Source organism: Anarhichas minor, unplaced genomic scaffold, assembly GCF_050575085.1.
Source record: "Anarhichas minor isolate MPS153535 unplaced genomic scaffold, ASM5057508v1 ptg000136l, whole genome shotgun sequence".
Classification (NCBI taxonomy): Eukaryota; Metazoa; Chordata; class Actinopteri; order Perciformes; family Anarhichadidae; genus Anarhichas; species Anarhichas minor.
In genome coordinates this window covers 7,076,099-7,102,500 of record NW_027466582.1, presented here as the reverse complement: position 1 = coordinate 7,102,500, position 26,402 = coordinate 7,076,099, and the positions used below count along the sequence as shown (strand labels likewise).

Sequence of the window (26,402 nt, the reverse complement as noted above, 5' to 3'; positions counted from 1 at the left end):
GACAGACATCAGAACAGTACTTAGGATGTACTTAAAGGCCCTATCTGGAGGCCTGACAATGTTATGGAAGTGTTGTGCAGGTGGGAGATCAGTGGTCTACTAATTAGTTTGCTAGTTAAGCTACTTTTATGTTATTCTGAATAAAAGACTATTAGCCAAAGTTAAAATATACCGAAATGTGCCCCCCCCATAATGTGGTAGCAAATTGCTTCTATTGAAATGTTAATTAATTCTCAAAAAATTTGAAAATAAGCCTTTAGCCACAATAAAATAAAAGTTTTTTAATCTGTTTAGCAATTTAACATTCGGCAATATACTCTGTATCAAAATATAATAACTTTATCATTTATTGGAAATTGTAATTATCCTAACATGTTATCTTCATGAGTTAATATCTTTGGCACACGCATTCCTTTAGGAATGTTTACAATTTCACCATATCTTTTGCAGATAATACTTTTTAGATGAAGGCAAACAAAAACATATGCAATGTTCATACAATCGGGAGTGTGAATGTTACCCTGCAGACGATACATTTCAGCTAATGTCATTTAGAAAAATATGATGGTCATACACATTCAAATAGACTTTCCCCCTAAAAGATAATAAAATGTATGTGTTTGTATTTTCTAGCTGACTTTGGAGACTTCACTCATTTCATGTCGCAGGACTTCCTCCGAGAGTATGTGCTCTTCCCAGTGGTGAGTCCTCAAACCTTCACTGTTCAAAAGTGTGTGTCTTTGTGTGTTGCCTGTGTGTGTTTGTGTGCGTCTTTGTGTGTTGCCTGAAGGCACACATTCTTGTGTCACCTGTGTACCTCTTCCCTCTGCATAGCTGATTGACATGCAGGGAAAAGAGAGAGATAAAGATCCAGTGGATACCAAATGTATTACATCAATGGAACACTATATTACTCGGTGACATTGGCAGCTACTTGATGTACATTGCTTCACCACTGTTTTTAGTGAAATAGTTCTTCACTGTGACATCTCTGTCATAAATCCTTTATCACCTGTTGCTTCTCTTTCCTTTCATATTCACCTCTTCCATCTCTTTCTGATTTGCTGCCTGATGTTTTGCTCACTTCTGTGCTTTCCCTCAGAACTGGCCTAATGGAGACGAGGTGCTGGAAGAGTGGACCCAGAAAGTTGCTGAGGAGCACAAGAGTCACTGGTACACCTTTTATTTATTGTTTTTGTGTGTGGCTTTTTTGTGCCTTCATGATACAGTCAGATAAACAGGAAAGGGGGGGAGAGAGATGGGATGACATGCATAAGAACTCAGCCTTTGTACATGGGGCGCCAGCTCTACCATGTGAGGGCGCCCAGTCAGCTTCAGGCATGAACATGTAAAAAAAGAAGGAAAAAAAAAGAGCGAGTAAAAACGGTTCAGAGACGATGAGATACCTAGTACCAGGTACTATATCTGTCTGTACTTTCCAGTCGAATGCAGACCGCTGAGGCAGAGCTGCTGTACATCAAGGAGGTGGAGAAACTGGACGGCTTTGGGCAGGAGAGCTTTCCTGCAAAGGTAGACGAATAACAGAACACCCCCAGCCTCCTACACACACACACACACACGCGCACCAGTTTATTTGAATGTGAGAGGACTTTACTTAATCCTTTTGATATTCACTCTTCTTCTACAGGACAACTACACCAACGATATTTTCATCGGTGTGTCCTTCATCGGGGTGTTTGTCAAACACAGGAATGGCAGATCCATCATGCTCCACAAGTAAGCCCCTCACCCTCCATCGTATTTATCAATTTTTTGTAGCTTGTATGAATTTTCGTCCTATTAGTGATCATGAGGTAGCAGGGCTAATACAAATATATGAAATATGTAAGAAAGTATGATGAATTTTGTGTGAAAATTCAATCCTTGTGTGCATTTGTTTGTGTTTCCGTGTGTGTGACAGGTGGAAGGACATCGGCACGATAGCGCACAACAAGTCAGCCATCACAGTGGAGATAACAAGCAGAGACGACACCATCATTTTTCACATGGTGAGTGTTGTGTCTGCGGGTGGTCTCGGTACACACACACACGCACGCACGCACGCACGCACGCACGCTTTATACAAGGTTTCTAGTTGGAAGTTTAAATTAAAAAAACACAAACGCATTCCGAGACATCCATGCACAGATACAAATACACTGGCAAATTTGGTCTTGGTTTTCTATAAATACAGTTAGTTAGTTCAAAATATCAATGTTTTTCTCTCTGTGTTTGTATCTGCAGGAGGATATGGAAATGGCCAAGTACATCGCTCGTCTTTTCACGGCCAGACACAAATTCTACAAACAGAACAAGATCTGTGCAGAGTGAGTCTCGAGGCCGCCGGAGAGGCCAGCAGACGGCCAATCAGAACACTTATACCACATATATCCTGAATTATCTGCCATTTAACTTTTAAAATAGAGCTCACCAACCTGTCGTAAGTTATGTAAATAAAAACAACAACTTGTTTGTTTCTCGTTAGGCCCACTCACTCACCTGCACCAATCCGGAGGAGACCCACTTGGACCCACCGCCTATCTCTGGTACCGTCGGCAGCCTTTGCTTGTTTTGTTATGGTTCATTATCACTGGTTATTTCTCAGTGGTTTGACACTGAATGAGACCAGAAGGCAGGGGGCAGAGGGAGAACTTTGGAGGGAAGACAGAAACGGCTGTGGTTAGAGATTTGACCCTGCTCTCCCACTCGGGGCCGTACTTAATTGTGCCATGGAGCCTTGGTTTTAACATGCCTTGGTGGTGTGGTGGGTGTTGTTGGAAAGTTTGCAAGGGTGTTGCTTGGTCTGATTTCCGGTGCGACAATGAAGGCAGTGATTTGTGCGTCTCCCTCCCTGCTGGCCAGACAATGGCTTGGCTAAATGTGGCACAATAGCTGTTCAGTCAGTTCACTCGAGTGCTCAGTTGTCTGTCTGGAGACTCCACAGCCCTAGAGTAGATCTGAGTCGCTGCGCAGTTTGTTATGATATGCACAATTTAATAGAGTATAAAAATGAATTGCTCCTTCTTAATTGCATTGTATGTGTTTCTTCACTCAGCCGCGGCCCCAGTCCTGTAACTTCCAGTCAATGCATTCCCAGTATGGAGAGCATTATCAGGACACACAGAGCTCCCAAGGTACGTGTAAAACACAGACACACGCACAGACAAACACATTTAGAGTCATTTCCAGTCCTCCAGCTCACTGCTGTGACCGCAGTGTGATTTAAGATTTTAGCCTCCCTGATGATATCTGGAGCAGTTCAATGGAGCTAATTGTGTCTTTCCTGTCAGCCGTGTGACTCACAGCCCATTTGTAATTTTAACTATCTCCCAGCCAATTAGAGCCCAGCGTTTTGGGTGCAGAGAGCAGTGACCTCATTTTGTGCTTCACTCTTTCATTGACATGTTCACACACTCAGTCGGCGTTATAATCCGAGGAGCTTCACTCATGTCGGCTTGACAGTAAAACCGAGCGAGTGGAAAAACCATTCTGGGTGTGCTGCCTTGCGTGGGTGTGAGATCATTTTGTAGTGTGACCTAAGGCATCACTCTCCGTTTGTGTGGACGGAGATTATGTATGTCTGCCTGCTTGTGGGCTTGAGATAGTTTCACATGAGAGAATGCTCTATTTGTTTAGTAAAGAGGAATCACATGCATACCACTTTCTCCTTCATTATGGTGGGACGAAAATATTCCAAATCTTTCCTGTTCCAAGTTGTTGGTTAACTAATGGGAGGAAATATTCAGAATTGTTTCAAATGTGGTCGGTACTGCAGTGAACCAGACCCAAACCATGATCATTTTTTGCCACATCAGAAACACCTCGACGGTGCCACAAATACTGTTTACTGCTTATGACCGTAAATCAAAACACTGGAAAACACTAGAACTACTCCAGTACACTCAACTTTAGGTTTTTTAGGAAATTATGATCCCCTTTTTTCCTGATATTATTTGTTTTTTTCTCTTGATTTTCTATTTGTTTTGTTAGATCGAACACTCTCCACTGTGTTAACTGTTACAAAAAACAGCATTTTCATTCCTTCTTCCTCCCTCTTTTGGTTTTTAGACAGTATCTTCCATGACGACCCCTACTACAAGTCAGAGACGAGTCTGGACCGCTGCCCGGTGGACTTTCCCTTTCGTAACGGTACCGTGCCCAATGGAAGCATGTACAGCATCCCCAGCCTGAGCTCGCTCAATCAGTCCCAGACTTTCGTCCCACCCTCTCCCATGTCCTCCAACCTCAGCATCCCCGGTAGCGAGCTCATGCGCCCCGACTACATCCCCAGCCACCGCCACAGCGCCATCATTGCTCCGTCCTACCGGCCCACGCCCGAGTATGATGCTGTCATGCGGCAGAAGCGACGCATCCTCCCCGCTCACCATGACCTCCACAGCCAATCGCTGCGCAGTCTGAACATCAGCAATGCTTGTGCTTACCGCCAGCCTGAGGCCCTGGTGTATAGCCAGCCAGAGATGAGGGAGAGGGGCCCTTATCATGGCCTGGGGCCTAGCCCGGGACCTTACGGCAAACAGGTAGAGGTGAATTATCTGTGTTTGATATTGTTAAATGTATTGCTCGTGTCTACATCTCACACTGTTTTACTTTAAATGTTTGCCTTGCAGATCAGCTACAGTAAGCCAGTGTCCCATGGCCCTCATCAGGGAGGACCAGCCAGCAGCCAGGGCCCCTGTCATTCACCCTGCGTTAATGGAGGTGGCGGCGGTGGCGGGGGTGGAGGTGTAGGAAGCTCCATCTCTCACACGGTCAGCACGCCTGAGCTGGCGAATACCAAACAACAGGGGAACAATGCGGGAAGCTATGCAGCTACAGCTAACATGCTGAGAAACCACATGTCGCGCCCTCCTCCACCTTACCCTTCCAGCTCCTTCCGCCCGGCCACCAGCACGCCAGACCTGGCCAGCCACCGTCACCGCTGCATGGGGGGAAGCAGTCCAGAGCTGGTTACCCGCATGGTGCAGCTGTCGGTCAAGACCTTCCAGCCGGACAGCTCGGCCGTGGTGCACCAGTCCCTTCAGGAGGTTAGTGAACCATTAACTGCAGCTGCTAAGCACCGCTCCACCCTGGGCAAGAGACACAGCATGGAGGTGATCAGCAGCATGAGAGGAGGAGGAGGGATGGAGGGCATTGTGATGAAGAGCATAAATGCTCCCCTTCATCGGAGGAATACTCTCAGAGAACATGTAATGCCCCCTCAGCCTCAGTCCATTCCTCAGCCACAACCTCAGCCTCCACCTCAACAGCTCCAAGAGTTGCCCATGCAGATGCCTGCCCAGAAATCACCTAAGTCTTCTGTAACACCACCTGGGGCAGTGGCCTATCAGCATCAAAAGACTCTCTCCAATGCTACCATGCTCATACACAGTAGTGAGAGTGAAGAAGAGGAGGAAGAGGAAGAGGAGAGGCCTGAGCTGGATGTTCAAATCCCAGGTCTCAATGAGGACATCAGCATTAGCGCTCAGCTCCAGGCTGCTCTGGCCAAGCTGCCTAACAAACCCCCTCCAGAGTACCCTGGTCCTCCTAGACCTCCTAGCAATGCTCAAATCCGCAGCCACAGTCACAGCCACACTACCCACCACAACCATAATCAAGGACCACAGAGCAACCAGGGAACAATGGACCCAAACCAAGCCCAGGGCAGAGCGCACAAAGCTGGGCAGAGCCCAGGTGGCGGCGGGCCTGGATGTGGTGGTGGTGCAGGTGCTGGTGGGACACTAACCCGAGGGGACCAGGGTGGGGCGGTTTTAGGTCCATCCATTTCAGAACCAGACCTGACAAGTGTGAAGGAGAGGGTGAGGAAGGAGCCGGTCAAAGAGAGGCCGGTGTCGGAGATGTTCTCCTTAGAGGACAGCATAGTGGAGCGGGAGATCGCTCAGAGGGTAAGACAATCCTTCAGTAATTCAATGCCTTGACTTCTTTTATTTTGTGCGAGTGCCAACATTTATTTTTAATAATACATGCTATTTATCAGTGCTGAAATGGTAACTTAATTAATTGATTTGTAAATTGACATAATATGACAACAATGTTCCCCGAAAACCGGCAAACACTGGTGCTTCCAACGTTTCAGATGTGTATTGTATTATGGTTTTAGTATATTATTGCAATCTGTATCGAATATCTTTGTGTTTTGGACAAAATTTGAAGATGACAGTTTGGGCTCAGAGAATTTCTGGTGTAAAGTAAAATAATAACAAAATCCATGGAAATATATATCTTTTTTTTATTGCAAGACAAGGGACAATACGTACGTACATAAACAGAACAACAAGAGGATGACAAGAACAGTGAATACAGGCCAGCAAACATCTGTGTGTGTGTGTGTGTGTGTGTGTGTGTGTGTGTGTGTGTGTGTGTGTGTGTGTGTGTGTGTGTGTGTGTGTGTGTGTGTGTGTGTGTGTGTGTGTGTGTGTGTGTGTGTGTGTGTGTGTGTGTGTGTGTCACAATAACATAATAAAATTGTCAGAAATAGTGACAAATTGTAATTGAATATTTTCAGTAATATAATATCGTCAGTAATAATATGAGCACATGAAAATAAAAAAATGGGGAAGACCAGAATAAATGTAATAATATGCTATGATATAGATGGATATATAATTAAAAAGACAGGAACAAAATCAATATTTCATATTTAATATACATTCAATATTATAATTATATATGTATGTGTGTATGTATACATGTATGTGAATATTACACACATGAAAATATTTCTGTGTACAAGCATTAATTGTATCAATCAAAATAAACACGTCATTGTTTATTAGTGATGTTACGGAAATGGTATGTACCAAAGCTTTAAACACAATGCCAGATCTTGACACGTAAAAGTCATTCAACAGAAACTTCAATGCAGCACATCATCCTGTACTAGACAAACAAACACCCTCCATGTTGATACAGTTTTAAATATTTCAGTCTGTTGTTTGCTAGATAGCTTCATAGCTCCTGATTAGCAGTAATCCGGGGTTCAGCACCTGAGAGGGTAGCACTAGGCTCCGAGTCCCCCCCAGGCTGCTAAAACCTTTTATAAATCCCTCAGATTATTCTTTGGGTTGGGTGTTCTTGTTAAGGCACAACCATTTGACACAGCACCAGAGTCAAATCATATAATCGCCTCACTTAGTTGAGAGAAACCTCCCTGTTCAAGAGTGACCTGGTGTGGCCGGCGGTTTTATAGCGTGAGTCAATGAAATTCTAAGTCCGAAACAGTTATCCCTCAGCTGGTTTATCTCATATCTAGAGGACACCCCTGGTGACCCCCAAGCTGTTGTTTTGACTGTCCCACAGGGAAGGAGGAGGAGCTGTCCTGGGGGTTTAATAGCAGCAGAGATTAGGTGAGGTAATCCTTGGAGGAAGTAGGGACCGGGCAATGTGGGTCAGACTTTGGCTAGCGTGGTCGAGAGGAAAAAAGACAGGGTGACAGAGTGTGTTCTTTAAGGAAAAGGGAGGCCAAATAGGTAGGTGGGAATAAAGAGAGCTGAAAAATATGTGAAAGAGGACAAAACAAGGATGAAAGCATCGAAAGAAGGGTGAAGGGTCAAGCTGCAAGTCTACTATTAATAGGCTCTACATTCAGGGCTTTTTAGTTCACACCTTTGGACAGAATACAAGTGGATTGGTACGGCCAGGTTTGCCCTACAAACAGGACACACACACACACACACACACACACACACACACACACACACACGCTCATATGCACGTTAAATCTCCCCACCCACTTTGAAACACTCACATGTGCGTGCTCACCATTTTCAGGCCAGTGCAGGTCAGTCAGTCTTGCAATGCTGCCGGTACCTGTACCCATGACACCAGGATTTTCCTCTCTCTTGAAGACGCTGGAAAGACAGAAGATGTCTGTGGACTCCATGAAGAGGCCGCTGATGATGGCTGCGCTCAACGGCCTCTACGTGGCCCGAATGCCTGTCTCCGAGAGTCCTGCAGACGAAAGTGCCAAGGCTGCTACTGACGAGCGGGTAAGATGATTGCTCTTACTTTGTAAAATATATGTGCTCGAGTTTCTAAGATTTCATGTGTTTAATTGTGTATCACGAAGCAAATGCCATTTGTTGTTTGCTTTTTCAGTTAGACAAAGTGTGCTGTTGATTGATAGATAACTTTAAAAAAAGCAAAGTGTTATGGTTGAAATTATTTCATTTTGTGTTGCTGCTATATTTCAGTAGATTGTACTCCGCCCAAACCTTTTGGGATGTATTATAAGCATTATAATATGAAAAGTTTAATTTTTTTCAAAACAAGCTCACAATTGCTCATAAGGTATTAAACCATTTTTGACTGAAAATATAATTTTACAACTGCTGCTTTTCTGGTTTAAGAATCTCTTCTTCAAAAAACACCCTCCAGGCTTAAATGAAAAACCTATTTTTATGATTAGAGGATTAACATCAGACCTTTTTAACTCACATTTCTCACCTGTTGGCGGTGATAAAGGAAGCTTGGCTGAAGGTTGTCGCTATAAAACTCATAGACAGTCTCTGATAATCGCACTATTTAATGCATTTAGTTTTGCAAATCCTGTCTGTTGGCTCCCTTTTTGAGTGTGGAGGTGTGAAACCCAGCCATTGTCCAGACTGTTGCTAAGCTAAAGGGGGCAAGCCCTAAGTGGGCTGTGGAACGCGTGGCATGGCGGTGCTTATCGCCTCTAGGCCCGTTGGTATGTTAAGAATGTGACCCGACGGAGAGCCAGCGAGCCACACAGAAAGTGATTGAAAGAGAGCGAGACAGAGATGCTGCCCTCCTCAAACATGACTGGCCTAATAAACATGTGCCCCCATTAGAATGAATGCCACCACTGCATATTATGCTGTTTTTACAGCTTTGTTGATGCATTACACATGCTTTGAGTTCTTTGATGGTGAAGTCAGTATTCAGCTGTGCGTGCTGACGAGAGTTTAGAAATGTTGACGTATATATTATAAGGAGATTTCTGGGTTCTTCTGGTCTGAATAGTCTCTTCGGTGTGGTGGAATGTAAACGAATAGAAAGCCCCTTGTGAACTGAAAGAGAAACCTCTGAATGATGTGAATGACTAACACCCCCCCCCCCCCCCCCCCCCTCCTCCCTCCTCTCTCTTTCCTTTTCTCTCTGTCTGTCCAGTGTAAGACCTTGGAGTTGAAGCTGGAAGAGGAGCGGGTCTTCACGGAGTATGAGCAGGTGCTCAAGAAGAGGGCGGACTGTGTTCTCACCACAGCAACTCTGCCCGAAAACACAGAGCGCAACCGATTCCGTGACGTCGTTCCTTACGAAGAGAATCGGGTCGAGCTTGTGCCAAATAAAGAGAACAACACGGGCTACATCAATGCCTCGCATATCAAGGTGTGCTCGAGGGGTCAAGGGTAAAATGTTAAAAAAAAAAAAGTGTTAAAAAGGAATTTAAGTGATGATTACAGCACCTACCTTGTAATCCAGACTTTTATCTAATTCATGTGATGCTTTCACTGTTTTAAATCATGAAAGGTAGGGAGGTCTTTTTGTGTGTGCAATATCGTCCAATGTACGACATACATGACATACTATTTTTGGGGGGATATTCATGACACATAAATCAGAAAAGTTTGTGACACCCCAACCAGAAAAGTGTTAAAAAGAAATGCAAATCAATGTGCGTTTCCATCCACTACTGTTAATAGAAATCTGTTAGTTCTCTCAAATCCTCCAGTCGGATGCCGTTCTGCTATTGCAGAAGAAGAGAGTGCAACATAATAATGTCATTACACCAGCAGCAGTCAAAACCTCAAAGTGTGGAACAACAATGCAAATGGCATTCATGTTTGTTTCATGAGACCGTTTCCTCATCGCTCCACATGGATGTTATGTTTTCAGCCGGTGCAATTTGTAGTCTCTTCACTGAACGTGTAGGTCATGATTTATTCACCAAGTCTGTTTTCCTTACATTTAGCCTTTATCGATACACCAACTGTTCCCTCCTCAGCCCAACGTTAAAATTTAGTTTTATTCAAATGTCTGCATTTTTCATCTGCAAATCTAAAATGTGCATGGAAACACACCCATAGATGGATAAGATCATACAACATTGGATGTGTACATTGTCAACATGACGGCCTGGATTGTATTATCCATCAGTTTGAATTGTGAACCAATAAGGAGGGAAAGAATGATATTGACTGTGAAATATTCTATTATTTAATTTGACCGTTTTACCAAAGTGTTTCAAGTTTATGTGTTTGGCTGAAGTTGATCACAGTTTTACGGTCTCAAAATGCTTTGCAACACCCACATCACACACCATCAAATTAAAACACAGAGCATAAACTCGACACTTTCAGCTCTCTGCTCGTCTTCGTTGTGGTCATTCTTAAGCAGCGAATGGCTCGGAGGAAAAGGATGAAAGGCATCTGTTGAAGGCTGTTTGTGCCTTTAAGCTCACAGAGCTTGTGGAATTCCCAAAGAATGTGGTCCAAACTCCAAACCCTCTTAAGTCAACCTGAGCTGCTCTCACTAGCGTTCTATTCATGCTTAGTTGCAAACAGCATGTGTGCACAAGCTTGTGTGTATGCATGACTTTGCAGTTCACCAAAGCAGCACTGAGTCGCCGCCTATCACGGTGTAACCCTCTTACTTTCCCCGTCATGTAAGGTAGCTGCCACAGAACAAAAGACCTTGTTTATTCCCTATCCATCTCTTAATACAGTGTTTACAGTCACGAGGTGGCCTGAGGAATTAGCTGGGACATGTTCATTGTGTAATGGCACTCCGACATCTATGTGGTTTGGAGTTTATTGAAGATGGGAAGGTTTTTCAGTGCTGTTTGTGGCCCTGTGATTGTTAATGAGGGAACGCAACAGAAAGCCAAAGAAGAAGGGTTTTATACGTGTGAGAAAAGAATCAAACTGTGGATAAAAATGATGTTTATACTGCCCTCCAGTGGTGGATGAGAATATTGTCTACGTATAAATAAGCGCTTAACATTGAATATATTTAGAAAGTCATTAATTTCTGGCTAATGTGCGTTTTTATTTAATTCAAATGTGGTTGTTAGTAAGCAGTTTAGCTTATTTATTCATGTGTAGGTTCATTGTTATTTGCACTGCAGTCATTGTAATCTCCACATGCACTAATTGATTCTTTGTGTGTGTGTGTGTGTGTGTGTGTGTGTGTGTGTGTGTGTGTGTGTGTGTGTGTGTGTGTGTGTGTGTGTGTGTGTGTGTGTGTGTGTGTGTGTGTGTGTGTTTTCCCAGGTGATGATCAGAGGGGAGGAGTGGCACTACATTGCCACCCAGGGCCCGCTAGCCAACACCTGTGCCGACTTCTGGCAGATGGTCTGGGAGCAGGGGGTCAACGTCATCGCCATGGTTACTGCTGAGGAGGTACACACACACACACACACACACAGACACACACATATGACACACACAGACACACACATATGGCACACTCAGATGTGGACATTTTTCAGCGTCAGACAGCTGGCATCTGCCTCTGTATGAAAAATAGGATGGCAGTGAGTGTGTGTGTGCCTCTTTTGTGTTTATGTTTAAATGTTCGAGCTCATCATATATTTTCCCTCATCCCGTCTCTTCCTCTTTTTTTTCTATCCTCATCCTCCCATCTTCTCCCTCTCTTCCATCCAGGAGGGTGGCCGATCCAAGAGTCACCGCTACTGGCCCAAACTGGGCTCCAAACACAACTCGGCCACTCATGGCAAGTTTAAGGTGACCACCAAATTCCGCACCGACTCGGGCTGCTACGCCACCACGGGGTTAAAGGTGAAACACCTGCTGTCTGGCCAGGAGAGGACAGTCTGGCACCTGCAGTACACTGACTGGCCTGAGCAGGGCTGTCCCGAATATGTCCAGGGATTCCTCTGTGAGTGTCACCATTATCAGTTTGTGTGAAATTTTAAGACGCAACAAAAAGTGATGAAACAATCAGTATACGGTCATTATTTAATGTCTGTTCTACGGTTTGTTTCCATCTTCTTTCCTGCAGCCTACCTGGAGGAGATCCAGTCTGTAAGGAGACACACCAACTCCATGCTGGACACCTCGAAGAGCCTCAATCCTCCCGTGGTGGTTCACTGTAGTGCCGGGGTGGGTCGCACCGGAGTGGTCTTCCTCACTGAGCTCATGATCAGCTGCCTGGAGCACAATGAGGTGGGTGGACTTACAGTGTGCAATGAGTTGGCAGTCATGTTTAGGATCACAGCTTCTCTTTGACAAGATACATGTATCACAAGTATCACTTTATGGGCTGAAAAACATACAAGTCGGTCATTTTGTAAATCAGGAAGTTGCCCATCAAGATGCAGGCTGTGTGACTTACAGGGCCAGTCTGTAGGATTTGGCGGCATCTAGCAGTGAGGTTGCAGATTGCAACCGACAGAAACTTCTCCCGTGTGCCAAGCACGTAGAAGAACTGCGGTGGCAGACGCAAAAACATGAATAGCCCTACATGGAGCCAGTGTTGGGTTTGTCCTTTTTTGAACTTTGTATTCAGATACAAACGGCTCATTCTAAGGAAACAAAAAAAACAACGGTTCTTATTTTCAGGTGATAATACACAAAAGAAAACATACTTCTTAATGTCATATTCCATTTCTGCCACTAGACAAGCCCTAAATCCTACACACCAGCCCTTTAAAAAAAAGATTGGACGCAGAGTTACCTAAAAGATACACCGCATGTAGCCTTGTTACTGCACAGAATTAGTTTTCCAGTCTCTCTCTCTTCTTCCCTCTCCTTCAGCCCGTGGAGGTTCCCGCCATGTTGTCAGGGCTGAGGCAGCAGAGGATGCTGATGGTGCAGACCATTTCCCAGTACAAGTTTGTCTACCAGGTCCTCATTCAGTTCCTCAAGAACTCCCGCCTCATCTGAGCCCGAGTACGCTGACCGTCGCAGAATGGCACCAGACAACGACAATGGTACTTCAAATTAGCATGAGGACTGTGCAACAGAAGCAGGTAACTGATGGTTGGAAGCAGATGCAGAGATTCACGTTGAGTTTTCTATGTGGCAGTTTATGGAACTTCTGATGGATTTTCATACACACTCACCTCAAAGGAGGACAGGATTTGTGTAGGCCTGTACAAAAATTGACGACCATTTCTCCTAATATTTGTAAGCAGTTATTTTTCCCCCCTGGGTTTCATTTTTTGGACGTGGTCCTTCTGTTGGAAAATGCATGTACGTGCATTTTCCTCATACAAGTGTTCATCTGTGTTTCATTTTCATTTGGGATAGATTGCCTGCCTGCTACATTTCTCAGCAATATTAATACTATTTTCTATACTCTGAAAGAGTTTGCCAAACAAAAGTATTCTTTAAATCACTGTTCTAAAATGTTGCTTTTATTTCTAACAGAGTATTGATTAATACAGCAAATATTTACTTCAACATTGTAACAAATGTGTTTATTTATTTCTATCAAGATTGTGGTCACCTTTGCCATTGAACGGAGCATTGACAAGCATGTTGATCCTTGCCCCGTCAATTTTTATCTTTCATTTTTGAACTTGTCTTAATTTTCGGGAAAAAAGCCTTCTTTGTCAACGGCAATAGGGTCGCTCCCAATTTCCTTGATTGATTTCTATTGAGATCCTCCTCCACATGCAAACACACATAAACAAGCACACACAAAGCTCATTTTAATACTGCAGCTCCTTATGATCAAATGTGTCTTTTCACATTTCTGACCTAAAAGCATTTAAAAAGTCTAAAAAGTGTTTATTCAATGAGCTGGATAATTTATAAATGTATCATTTCACAGCTCGTAGTCATTAGAGAAATGGGTCTTGATACTGTATACACTGAATCATTGTGCCTTATTGAAACATGAAACCAGGAGAAGCTTTTACCTCTAAAGATTAAATCTTTAAATTTAATAGTTTGTGTTTTCTTATAAGAACAACTAAAACATGTCATATAACTTACCTAACTCTCGGTTAAGGATTTGAACAGTAGGAGAATACTGATGTCTTTTCTTTTTTTTTTAAGAATAGTATAAAAGTGACACAAAAATATGCAGCCTTTAGTATCTGATCCAAGCCCAATACGTTAATCTGTTGCCATGTTCCTTGATCCCATTCATAAAAATTACACTCAAGAATTTCCTTTTACATGTTACCTTAAATATTCTTTTTTTTTTTTTTTTCTGAATCGTGATGCAACGCCAGCCATGTCCAAAGTGACTTTGTACATAATGGGCATGTGAAAAAAACGATTTCTACAAATGTTTTATATAGTTTCTTTTCTTGACTTGGTACCCTAAAAATACCGCAACATAATAAACTATGCATGCATTTTTATATTTTAATGTATATATTCTCAAATAAGTAAAAGCTTTATGCTCTCTTGACATATAAGTGTTTTGTTGCACTTCTGTTCTCTTCGTGACGGTATTTCCTCACACGGCATTCCACTGTTTGTTTATATTTAATTTTTCCCCTTCATTTTCTCTTTTGGCAAAACTCCCAAATAACTTTCAAAGTTTGTGTACATATGTTTTGTATATGCGTTTTCAGTGCATCAAGCCTTTTGTTTTTCTGTCCCCAGACATGTATGAAGCTGTCGTACTTGCTCATTATGCAATAAAGCCTTATTTTCTTTAACACCGTGGCCACAAATTCATTTATTTTGCATTTATTGTAATAATTTCCATTTGTTGGTAATGATGTGCGTATGTTGGAGAGGGTTTCTCTCGCAGTGCTGGAGACATGTATTAGTGCAGAGCACTGTGTTTGCATTAGCACCTTGTGTGAGTACCAGCCCTCCATTGTGATTGGGGTACATTCCACAGCTTTAATAGGACCCTTGTGGTGAGGCAGCTGTCCTGATTGGCTGACAGGGATTTTGTTGCCCCCCTACACACATATGTCAACAACTCCACTCTGATGGATGACAGGGTCCAGCTGACGGGTCAGTCACAAGCCACAACAAGCATGAAATCATTAACAATTTGGGATAATCTTATTCTCAACAATTGTGTTCACAATGTCAGATTTTCACATTTCACATTAAATGCATACTCGGCACAAACATATCTTGCGTTCAACAAACTAATAACTTCTTGCATACACAACACTGATATAAAGAGTCCAACATCTGTAAATCCCAAAAAGATTTTAATGCATTAAACTTTGCATAAAAACATGAATGCTCTCTCTCTTTGCTTCAGTACCAAAAAGAATAGAAAGTGCTTTCAGTTCTGTAAAGCTCCTAATCAAAGGAGTGTTTGCAGTCCCTCGGGGGCCAGCCACGTTACATCATTTCTTTACTTTCTCCTCATTTTTGTGCCATCTCTTTGCGCAACTCTGTCAAGTAGAAGTGATCCTTCCCATGAGCCACCTCCATGATGGCCATTGCCTGTACACACACAAACGAACATAAATTAACAGCATTATACAGCATGCAAGTATGTACGTGATTTCTAGGTCTGGGTATATCGAACCTCACTCCCTTTTTGGTACCAACTGTGTCTCTAGCAATGCGTAATGAAAACTGCCAAGTTGGCATCTAAATGCTCGATAATCGTTACTTGTTCCTTGATAGACAGTTTCCTAATTCAATTTCACACCAAATTTTATTTAGGTGAAGTTATTGAATGGCTGCTTGAGAAGACGGTTTCTTTTGTTAAATTGAAACATTGGTTTTGTCAAAGGTAAGTAAGGTGTTGGAAAAAGTTTTAGTATCTGAACCAAAACTAATATCATAGTGAAATTTGAAGTGATTCCCTAGTATTTGCTTTTATTCACTTGGTATAAAGTGCCTTGCAGCTGTTGTATTGGAGAATAAAAGTCTGATGTAAAAGGTCAGCAGTGCATGTTACCTTCTTGAGAGCACTGACGCCCACTGAGTGCCTCTCTAGGCCCATGTACAGTCGGCCCAACTTCAGATACATGGAGGACACATTCAAAGAGTAGGGGGGATACAACTTGCTGCATTGGAAAGAGAGCGTACATGCTGATTAGACTTAAATCATTGCTTTTAAAGAGCAAAGATGATGACATGAACATTTACAAAATGTTTTTCAAAGGTAATATTCTTTCAGAAATGGATGGACTTGCACGTGACAGATTAAAAAGACGTCAAATTGAACAAACAGAGGCAAAGACATCCTGACTTTTAGTTCCTATGGGTCGATCTCTAAAAAAACACTGAGACCTACAATTCCCACAATGCAATCTACGAGCATCTGTTGCTTAGTCACCTGTAGTGTTTGATGATCTTCTCGCCGTATCGGAGAGCTCCGTATGGGTCTTGCAGGTAGAGACAAACCCCCATGGCCTGGTACATCACGTGGAGCATGTAGACGTTAGCGTCATCAAAGACGGCTCCCATCTCCTCCAGGCTCTGTTCACATACCTCCAGCAACTCACTAGGGGGTGCCACAGAGTCAAGGACTGTCAAAACAAGCTGAGGTTTTACTGAAACATCGAAGGGCCTCTGATCCTATAATCAGATGTTTTAGGGTCTTGGCAGAAGAATAACGTCCGCTTAAGAACGCTTCACAAGCACTAAACCTACCTGCAGGTCTCCTTGAATTAAATTAAAAGTGCAGATCTTGTGTTGTACAACAGAAGAGACGGTGTTACTTAGTGAGAGGATATTCTTGATGTGTTTGAGAGCCCGGAACTCTCTGATGGTTTTCCTGGCGTACCGCACCATGTTGCTGATGACGTCTGGCTCTATGGGGTCACTCCGCTTACGTACTTTCAACTTTTCCTTGTCCTAGAGGTGAAGACAAGGACACGGAGCACGACAGTCAACCAAACTATGAAGTTTTGTTTCTAAATGTTACACATGTTCTCTTTTTCCACTCAGCACTTCTTACCTTGGACTTGGTTTTACAGTCCTGGCAGTCGCAGGTGAAGTAATAGGACTCTCTCAGCCTGTTGTTGCGGTCGTCTACTGGATAGAGGAGGTCTATGTAGCTGATGAGCACCTAGAGTTGGAAATAACACACAACACAAGAATCCTAAATACTGGTAAAGAACACTGTCATTACTTGACTTATTTTTTGTTTGTTTGAATGTCTCAATTTGCTGCCAGATAGATTTTAAACGGCAGGTTAGAAGATTAGTCTGAAAATAACCCCACTGACCTCTTGAATCAGCTGCCTTCCCCAGAAACCACACACACACACACACACACACACACACACACACACACTCTTCTTCGACAGCGTTGCCTTGTCACACTGACAAGTAAACTGTCATTGCCCGCGTACTTTACACCAGCAGTGATGCTCATGCCAAAGCCTTTCAATCTCCGTCTCCTAGTCTTTTCCATTTTAAGATGCTATCTCATCCATAATATGTTTTACTCCAAAGCCACCTGTGTTGGAAAAAAAGACTATAACCACAAACCCATCAGGCTTGTTTGAAGATCTAACGGAATAATTTTGAGAAATATGATTATTTGCTTTTTTGAGTAAAAGGAGACGATTGATAGCACTCTCATGTCTGTACACACACACACAGCTACAAAGCTAACTACAGCAGGCTTTTAGATTTTCTTAACACAAAGACTGGAAACAGGGAACAGCTAACCTGACTCTGTCCAAAGGAACCGTAACAACCTGATCCCCACGGTGTTTTGGTTGCCTTGCAACCTTATACCGATGACAAGACTCCAGGAAGTTACTGTGCCCAGCAAATAACCCCAAAATGTTGTTAAAACAAGTGACACATAATGTGATTTTTTTTTCACATTTGCTTGCTGAAGCTCCCTGCTTCTAGTCTCTATGCTAAGTTAATCGGGGAGAGTGGTATCTTTCTAATTCTTCTATCATGAAAGTGAAAAGGCACATTGCCAAAACGTTGAATTATTCAGAAGGCAAAAAACAATCAGAAAACAACGCCTGACTTACACGTCATTCAAATTTGATCAATCCATGTATATTACTGTAAGATTACAAGGAAGTATCGTATCATTTTAACATAACACACATACTGTTCTCTACTAGTTTAAATGTCATTTTGTGATTCTTCTTTGTCTCTATTCGGTGCGCACTGAACCACCACATTTGAATTGAATGGAGCTCACAGACGGACACGTTTCACACACACTCGTAAAAACAGCTCCCTCGTCAACACACACACACTTGAAAAAAAAAAAAAAGAAACTGAACCCAACCCCCTCTAATGGCAGCTGTCCCCTTTCCTCACTTCATCTCCAGGCTTCATGTTCTTCACCGCCCGAACCTCCGCCGACGTCCCGTTAAATGTGACTATGACGCTGGGAAGACAGCTGTGGTTTATCAGTGCCACACTGTGAAGAGACAGACAGAAAGAAACAGATGAGACTAACAACCAAGCTCTCTACTTTCTTACAATGGAAGAAGAAGAAGCAGAGAGAAAAGTGCCAACTTATCTACAGCGGTCATGAGGGTCCCTTAAATATGGTAGTGACCTTCCTATTATCTGGGTGGCAGGGTGGAAATAACTTCCTAGCTAAGAGAGCAAATTCACCCTCACACAGCATTTTTTTTTTGCGTCGTTGAAACAGTACAGAATGAAAATGTGCTCATATGCATGTGAGTTTTCCTTCTTACTCTGGGTAGAGTGCAGTACCCATGTGGGACAGTTCATCGTCCTCTACAGTGAAACCATTACAGGCAACCTGTTGAATAAATGGCACAGGAAAGAGAAAGAAAACGCAAGTGCATATTACCAATCTTTTGCTGTTTTTTCATCAAAATATATCATTTGTCTTTTTCCTTCCTTTACTCCAGTGGTTGATGGTGAAGTCACGGACAAGCAAATTGTTAATAAAACTGAATCCATGCTAAGGCCAGAAAAAAAGACAAAGAGTAAGAATCTACAGATGTTTTTATTAGCAGGCATTTACATGCGTGTGTGTGTGGTACCTGGGAGAAGAGTGTGAGAAGGTCTTTATGGTCGGGAAGCTCCAAATGTTTGGAGAAAAACCGATGCAGTCCGGCAACATCTGCCTCGTTCATCTCTCTTTTCTCATTATCTACGTCTTCCACGTCTGTCACAGGAGGAGGGATAGATATTTTGATTGATCAAATGTGTATTTTTTTAACTTGTATTTACCAAGCATAGTATGCATGATTTCCTTTATTATATGAAATACTAGTTTGGGTAATTTGTAGGAAATCTTATCTGCACAAAACAATTGACCAGACTAGAGTCTTGCTGCTTTTCAAAGCTACCTTTGAGCAAAACCTGCACAGTTTGTCTTCAAATGTTTATGATTTACCATCTCTCACAACCAATCTCTTTGCATTGTGACTGGATATTACGCATTACGATGTGAACCTGTTTCATATCTGGTTTTGAAGTGATATGAGCAACATCCAATCGGAGATTCGGGTGTGTTATACTAGTTGCAGCTAAAATAGCCTTGAGCCTCTAGCCTCAAGCAGAGATGAAGAGCGGTCTAAAGAGGTGTACATGTATTATTCTTTAACATCAGGGAATATTGATTCATGATTTTGAACTGAACCTCGACTATAAGTTCTCTTTAGATGACTAACTCGATCAAACACCGTTTCCCTTGCATTACAGCCACTCTGTGCGTTAGCCTAAAGTGCTCCTTCCCATTCAAGTTGTTACACTCGTTGCATTGTCTGATGGCCATTCGACCCACACCTATAGGATATATATATATAGATGAGGCCCTGGGGGGTTCGCTCAGTCTAATCTCAATGGGTTGTGCTTTTTTTAAGAGGGGATATCTAGTGACCCTCAGGACTGAAGTACAAACTCAGACTCTCTGGACACTTTATGCTGAATCTGACACTTTCCAGGAGAGCTTATAAGGGTTTTCCCCCAAAGAGCATTTAAAGACAAAAATCATGCATGTGTGTTAAAGGACGATTACTCACGTGATTGTATCTCCTCAATGAGCAAGATCTTCTCAGAAACACATCTTTCTTTCTGCGTTTTCTGTACAAAAGAGGCATAATTAACAGAAGAATGACCTCAATGAACCACAGTACGTGCCAGAAAAAACCCGCAAAAATGATGTGTTTGTCTTTTATTAACTGTCCAACCTTCTTGGCGAGGATCCGGGCCACCAGGCGAGATATCTCTGATGGGCACCACTTCTCTTTGAATGCATTCATGGCAGAGCACTCCAGCTTGTGCATGGCCCAGTCCCCTCTCTACACACAAACACACAAGCACACAACCCGGTAGTTTAAAGCCCATTCAATTGTGAACATCTAAAGGTAGAGCAAACAATTCTTATTTTTTATTATCTTCTCCATTCTCTGATTTAGTTTATCATCACTCATGGTTGTGACATGCTCCTTATACACCAGAAAACTAACTAAAAAGATGAATGAAAAAGGGGTAGAACTTGTAAAACTTCTTTACCACTGATGGGGCCAAAATGTTAGGTTTTGCTTGAGGTCATCAGATAAAGGACATGTTGTCTGTTGAGATATTTCACTCCTGATAAAATGTCCACATGCCAATAACATCATTCCTTGAGTGAATCTGCTAGTTTTTCAACATAGAGTAGCTGTTGCAAAGGCAACACACAAATAGTTTGGAGCTCTGAGCTGCAAAACAAGGTCCAATATCTTTCACAGGAATCATTACATTACAGAGTCTTTCTGTCCCTCCCCCAACTGTGTCCTACCTGGCATTTCACACTGCAGTAGGAGGCTTTCCTGCACTTCCCACATCTCGCCAACTTCTCTTTCCTATGTATGAAACAAAATACAGGGTTTATTAGTTCATGGACAGTAAACAGCATGTGATTAGAAAGAAAGCTACTGAAAGATCCTCACACTTCCTTGTATAATTTACTTCAGACATCATAGCTCAGAGTATGTCAACCTGCATACAAAGATCGATCTGCAGATATCAGACTTCAATGCTGTGAACGTATATCTGTATGTGAGTATATACTTGTACTTGAGTATCTAGCTGCTTGAGTTTGTACGTGTGTAAATATCCTGCACCATTACTCTGAAACAAGAAGCAGCAGTTGCTGCTGGCCAGTCGGGACTGCTGCAACGAGGCGCTTTAAAACATTCTGTGGTATTAATAGAGCTGACCTTATGACTGACCAGCTGTCTCTCTCCACCACATTGGGAAGTAAAGAAAAAGCCCACCCATTTCATTTTGAGACTGTCGGTAGGGGGGCGGGCCAAGTCCAACAAGCTGCTTAGTGGTTGGTGGACACGATTGGCTGGGAGCACACTACCTGATGTAAAGTGCAGGTGCAACCCAGAATTGCAGTCTACTCTACATGCAGTATCAATTGAAGTGAGCTGTATCAAAACCTAATTGATTCCCCAACAATGTGTTGTATGTGACTGTATCTGCAGAGGTCTTCCAGGCTCGCGGCTTTTCACCTGATAGTGACAATAGAAAAATTGTCATTTTACAGAATCCAAACTGTGCACATAATTAGACTTCAGCAACTTTTCAGTTTTAAGTCCGACCATGAAAGCAACAGCATGGATTCAGAAAGGACAAATTATAGTAGCTTCAATGTAAACCATCCGTAATGAACCTGACAGAATATTCCCAAATCAAAAGACTGATTTCATACCTTTGCATGATTGATTGCATTCTGAATACTGATATATTGATTTATCAACAGTTGCAGTTTGTTTCTCAACAATTAGATTGTATCTGAAAACAGATTTCATGGAGTGTCATTTTTATGACAAAGAGCATATGGTGCTCTGTGTGTGTGTGTGTGTGTGTTGCTGGTCAAATACGGTCAAAACAGAGGATATGGCTCGTAGTTCAATCGATTAGCGTCACGTGATGCCAGGTATCACCAACAGGGGTTGTGAGACAGGCAAATGGAACTCTTTATGAACTATCAAATAACGCTCAGAAAGAAAAGGAAATAGGTTGTCACAGCATGCAGGGACACTTACCGTGTGAAGCAGAACTCACAGTAGAGGCCTCTCTCCTTTACTGACAGCACACAAGAATACGCCGGGCTGGAGAACAGCAGCTCTCCCACTTTAAAGGGTCTGGTCACGCGGAGACCTCGTCCTTTACCCGGACTGTCAAACCTCTCGAGTCCCGCGATGCTGCCCATCACAGCGCCTTCTTCGCTCGTCTTCCTCCGCAGTGACTCTTCACTCACAAGGACCTGGGAGTTGTCACGTTAAGGTGGATACCCTCTGATACGAAGTGTGCCCCTGTCTGCAGGAGCGCGCACATGCATCAGTGTTTGTAAAACTACACTTGGATTTCGCCGAAGTAGGATGAATGAAAGATTGCAACTTGCCGAGTGGTTCCTTGTTTTGGTATTGTTGTTTAATCAACGAGGTTTTACAAAGTAATATATGACTTATTTATCAAAAATACTGCGTTTCTTCTTGAAATACTAGCCTATTATGATTTTTTTTTTAATGGCACACTATAATATGCCTATTTTTCTTTACAAAGTTAGGACAGCCAATAAGTCAAGCCTTACACATAAACACATGAGCCCAGTCACTTCATCCAGGAATAAGGCTTGTTAATGAAACACTGGTACCGGATTGCTACTCTGTCTCAGCCAGTATCCAAAGCCAAAGTATTAGTATCCATGACAGAATTAATATCTGATGGACTGACTGAAAAAAATTGGATCGGTGTATTTCATAATTTCTTTTTTGACATAACTTTTTTTTTTTTTTTCGACAGACTATATAATATGTAATATGACTTTATTAACTTACTACACAATTACTTTTTATCATGTTTTTCCAACGTAATAGAATAGTATGTGTCTGACATAGTGACCATCACTCCAATACACATTGGGCCTGTGTCCTGGTTCCTCTTTGTCTTGCAGGATCTGTTTTGTAGGATGATGAGCCACACATTGGCCCGGTGTAGTTCCGGCTATGATAGATCACCGCCTTATCAAAGATAAATTGGTTGCTGCCAGATAAATTGCCATTTACTACTTTTTAATGACATAGTGTACGATATAATTTTCTATGACGTGCTATAGTATGACATTTTTCAATACATACTTTAGTTCGACTTTTTTGTCATGACACATTTTTGTGCAAATGTGTAAATATTTTTTGTAAATGCAGTGAATGAAATACTAGCCAAATCATTTTGAATCAAGTATCATATATACTGTAGGCCGATATGCTCATCACTGTCATTGTGAATGTGGGCACTAGTTTCAGATTTAACAAATGGTATGATGTCTATGTCCTGTCTCTGCTCTATAAGACATCAAATGCCCCCAAACTACCTGAAAAACTGTTCATAAAAGCCTCCATATTGTGGTGTACAACCATACAAAACCATACAAAACAAACATTAAGGGAGAGAAGGTCAGATAAGGCCACCTGGTGGTGAAGGCCAAGAAATACCTTTGCAGTTAATGCCTACTCTATTACCATTATCTGTGTTGTGACAGCTGTGCGTTTGTAGATCAGCTCACTGAATAAAAGTTAAGTGTAACTGTAACAACAATGGCCTTGATTCCATTATGCATTATATGTGGTACTTTGTTCATCAGGGTAAGATCTGGTCAGATTAATAGAAAGAGCCCTCAAGTTCCTATAGCTGGTGTCCACGTTTGTCATATTGTGCCATCATGTGGGTGTTGATTGCAAGTGCACCCTCCAATGAATGAGAAGCCCATCCATGATGCATCACAGTCCACCACTCACTTTAGACGCAGACAGATTATCCGACAACATTATGTGACTTCTAGTGGGACGACCTGCTCTCCTGATTTACACAGAGGTAGAAAGGGAGAGCTCAGGTCAGGAGCTTGATCTTGAGTAATTTGAAATATTAAATATAAGCAACTATGCAAACATGTTACATGCGTGTCTGCTCTCTCATTCTCTCTCATTCTCTCTCTCTCTCTCTCTCTCTCTCTCTCTCTCTCTCTCACTCACACACACACACACACACACACACACACACACACACACACACCACAGTGAAGATTTGTCCATCATCTGTGTCTGAAGGCTTTATCCAACCTTGCCCCAGTTTCCCCCAATTCATTATAATTTCATTTTTTCCAGTCTTTCAATCTAAAGATTTGTTCCTCCTCATTTTTTAATAATGTGCAAGCAAGGGAGTCATGTCCCTGGGAGATTATGTCGTCGTCTTTGGCGTCTCGTCTTGATTACATCAGAGAAACCTGATTTGATTTGGAAGAAACCCCCATGTTCCAGTACGTGATCTGTTAGACCTCCCCACTGTGCTGATTTCTTGCTTTGTCAGAGGGGATGATCTTGATGAATATGATCTGAAAAAGAGGGAGGGAGTGGGGGATTAGGTGAAAGGATTATTATTTCCAATGATGAGAAATAATAAGAAACAATAAATCCTAAGTAGATTTAGTTCTCAAGGAAACCCTGTTAGGGAAAATAAACGGAATAAGAGACAGAACAGAAAACATACAGGACAGAGGTATTAAATAGATACAGTCGGCCTGACCTGTTTGGTCTGAGAGACCAGAACTCAAATGAATGAATCCGTGACATTTGTAGTGGTTCAGAAAAAGTTGTTTTAAACACAGTTTTTACAAACTTCATATCCAAGTCATTTGACACTCAAAGTTATGTTGTTCCAAAGTTTGACCTTATTTACAGACAGCAGTAGCACTGCAAAGATTAGTCGATTAATTGATTAATCTTTTTGACCAGTGCATTAAATATTTAAGCTATCTTTCAAGCAAACCCGCTTCTGTAGCAGCAGCTTTTCCAAAGTGAGGATTAGCTGTGTTCCACCATTGTATATCATAATAAAGGGACTATGTTTGGATTTTATTTGAAGGCATTCCTTCAGGCTATGGTAAACTGTGATTAGCATTTTTTATTTTAATTTTAATAAACCAAGCCAACAACAAATAAAAACAATGCAGATCACTCATCAAAATATTTGATAGTTGCAGTCTTAGAAGAGGGAATTGTGAATACCATTTTCCACTATTTTTATAGACCAAATTATTATTTTATTATTCGAGAAAATAATTAACAGATTAATCAAAAATATTTTAGTAGCAGCCAGAAACAGGTGACTATGTCCAGGGTGATGCCAGAGATATATAGGGACACCTTTTAAGTTTGAATATGCCTTGTGCGTGCTCTTAGGAAGGTTTCTCTGTGAAAATGAATTACTAATCAATCATTTGCAAATTCAATTCCATGTGTGAAACGTTGATGAAATGGTGTTTCCCTACCGTCCTACCGGAGTGTGATAGGAATGGGCCCCAGGTCCAAAACGTCAGTCCTTGTATCAAAAGCTCAAAGCAATGAAGAACAGGTCTTCAATTCAGTAAATGATGCTGGAAATCAAAGCAGACGAGGACCATCGTAAACAACAGGGGGCATCATACTTTACAGACTGGGCCATTCAATTACAGACAATAGAGTGTGGTCTTTCTGAGCTTTGTACAGATCAAGGTAGGCAGACTGGTTTATTGTTAAGTAAATCAGTGAAAACATGTAATGGTTTACAGTACCAGTATTATTCTCTGTATATGTATATATTATCAATAGGACATCCAAGGGAAGATAAACTGTGTTAAAAGGCTTATTGCAAATCTACACTTTTACTGTCTCATAATTTATCTGCACATTGTCAGAGCTCTCTTCCCCTGCACCTCTTCAAGGATCAAACAACATAAACACCCTTACAATACACTGTACTTATGGCATACTGTTGATGGATGTACGTTGTCACATTGGGAACCTCATAAAACAGCAGCTGCTAATGCCTCAATTGCCACGAGGTCGGGGACGAGGGCGGTGTGTGAAATCCAGAGCGGTTAAAGACCCTGTGCTACTCTCGGTCTTGCGGTAGTGGTGAACCAGGCCTTCTCACCTCATACCAATGACCTTGTCATCACAGGCCATTCCCAGGCTGCTGTGCTAACTAGGGGTCATCAGCAGGGCACGGCTTGAGAGATGGACGGTGCTGTGTGTTTGCGTACAGTGGAGAGAGTGGGGACAGAGTAATTGATCATCCTGGGCTGTGTTTTGAGAGAGGGGGTGCATGCCAAGACCCTATGTGATTGTGCCTTTATTCTCCTGAGCCGAGCCCAAGCAATATACAATAAATCTACATTCTTTCTGATGAACTCACTGACTGTCACAATGTCTGCAATCCCGCCTCGTCCCTTGTCAGTCAGTGAGGGAGCCAAGCCTTAAGCCTTAACCCCCCTGTCTCCACTCCTGGCTGGAGGGTGTGACGCCTGCCTGCCCGCCTGCTCGGCCGTCTTAGCCCGGTGGGCTTTGCAAGCGCGGAGCCTCATCTCCCACTGTTTATCCATGTGTCTTTGCTTTGGCGCAGGCCCTATGCTGCAGACCACTGTGGGCTGAGTGGGGTCCACTGCCCTGTGTCACCCACCTAAGCTCTGCTTTCACTGTAGGGCTTAGCGCCTCACCCCTCGGCCGCTTTATGAGCAGACAGCTGAGCTAAT

The 26,402-nt window shown here is 42.5% G+C and overlaps 2 protein-coding genes across 2 annotated transcripts in view; one reads left to right on the top strand and one right to left on the bottom strand.

Annotated features, from left to right (window-relative positions):
- Positions 1 to 14,617, top strand: part of LOC142942292 (tyrosine-protein phosphatase non-receptor type 14-like) — a 40,424-nt gene extending 25,807 nt beyond the window's left edge. Inside the window, exons 6-21 of the mRNA XM_076084559.1 lie at positions 634 to 701; positions 1,103 to 1,173; positions 1,443 to 1,530; positions 1,649 to 1,737; positions 1,922 to 2,009; positions 2,245 to 2,327; positions 2,486 to 2,546; positions 3,056 to 3,134; positions 4,069 to 4,538; positions 4,629 to 5,903; positions 7,866 to 8,006; positions 9,148 to 9,366; positions 11,250 to 11,378; positions 11,643 to 11,877; positions 12,001 to 12,164; positions 12,756 to 14,617. Coding sequence (XP_075940674.1) covers positions 634 to 701; positions 1,103 to 1,173; positions 1,443 to 1,530; positions 1,649 to 1,737; positions 1,922 to 2,009; positions 2,245 to 2,327; positions 2,486 to 2,546; positions 3,056 to 3,134; positions 4,069 to 4,538; positions 4,629 to 5,903; positions 7,866 to 8,006; positions 9,148 to 9,366; positions 11,250 to 11,378; positions 11,643 to 11,877; positions 12,001 to 12,164; positions 12,756 to 12,884 — 3,389 coding nt within the window. The 3' untranslated portion in view covers positions 12,885 to 14,617. The remainder of the gene's footprint in view (positions 1 to 633; positions 702 to 1,102; positions 1,174 to 1,442; positions 1,531 to 1,648; positions 1,738 to 1,921; positions 2,010 to 2,244; positions 2,328 to 2,485; positions 2,547 to 3,055; positions 3,135 to 4,068; positions 4,539 to 4,628; positions 5,904 to 7,865; positions 8,007 to 9,147; positions 9,367 to 11,249; positions 11,379 to 11,642; positions 11,878 to 12,000; positions 12,165 to 12,755) is intronic.
- Positions 14,618 to 15,232: 615 nt separating this feature from the next.
- Positions 15,233 to 22,046, bottom strand: LOC142942152 (N-lysine methyltransferase SMYD2-like). Its single transcript, XM_076084361.1, has 12 exons — positions 21,880 to 22,046; positions 20,622 to 20,685; positions 20,029 to 20,139; positions 19,861 to 19,921; positions 18,877 to 19,001; positions 18,562 to 18,629; positions 18,176 to 18,278; positions 16,840 to 16,950; positions 16,616 to 16,736; positions 16,216 to 16,390; positions 15,835 to 15,943; positions 15,233 to 15,371 (listed from the first exon to the last, which is right to left on the bottom strand). The coding sequence occupies exons 1-12, from the start codon at positions 22,044 to 22,046 to the stop codon at positions 15,291 to 15,293; spliced, it is 1,296 nt and encodes a 431-aa protein (XP_075940476.1). The 3' UTR covers positions 15,233 to 15,290.
- Between the last annotated feature and the right edge of the window lie 4,356 nt (positions 22,047 to 26,402).

Bases quoted from the DNA above. Each gene is read 5' to 3' on its own strand.
- LOC142942152 (XM_076084361.1), bottom strand. From the start codon at position 22,046: ATGGGCAGCATCGCGGGACTCGAGAGGTTTGACAGTCCGGGTAAAGGA. The intron at 20,686-21,879 runs GTAAGTGTCCCT...TTTCATACATAG, and splicing joins TGTGAGTTCTGCTTCACACG to GAAAGAGAAGTTGGCGAGAT. The intron at 19,922-20,028 runs GTTGGACAGTTA...TCTTTTGTACAG, and splicing joins CCCGGATCCTCGCCAAGAAG to AAAACGCAGAAAGAAAGATG.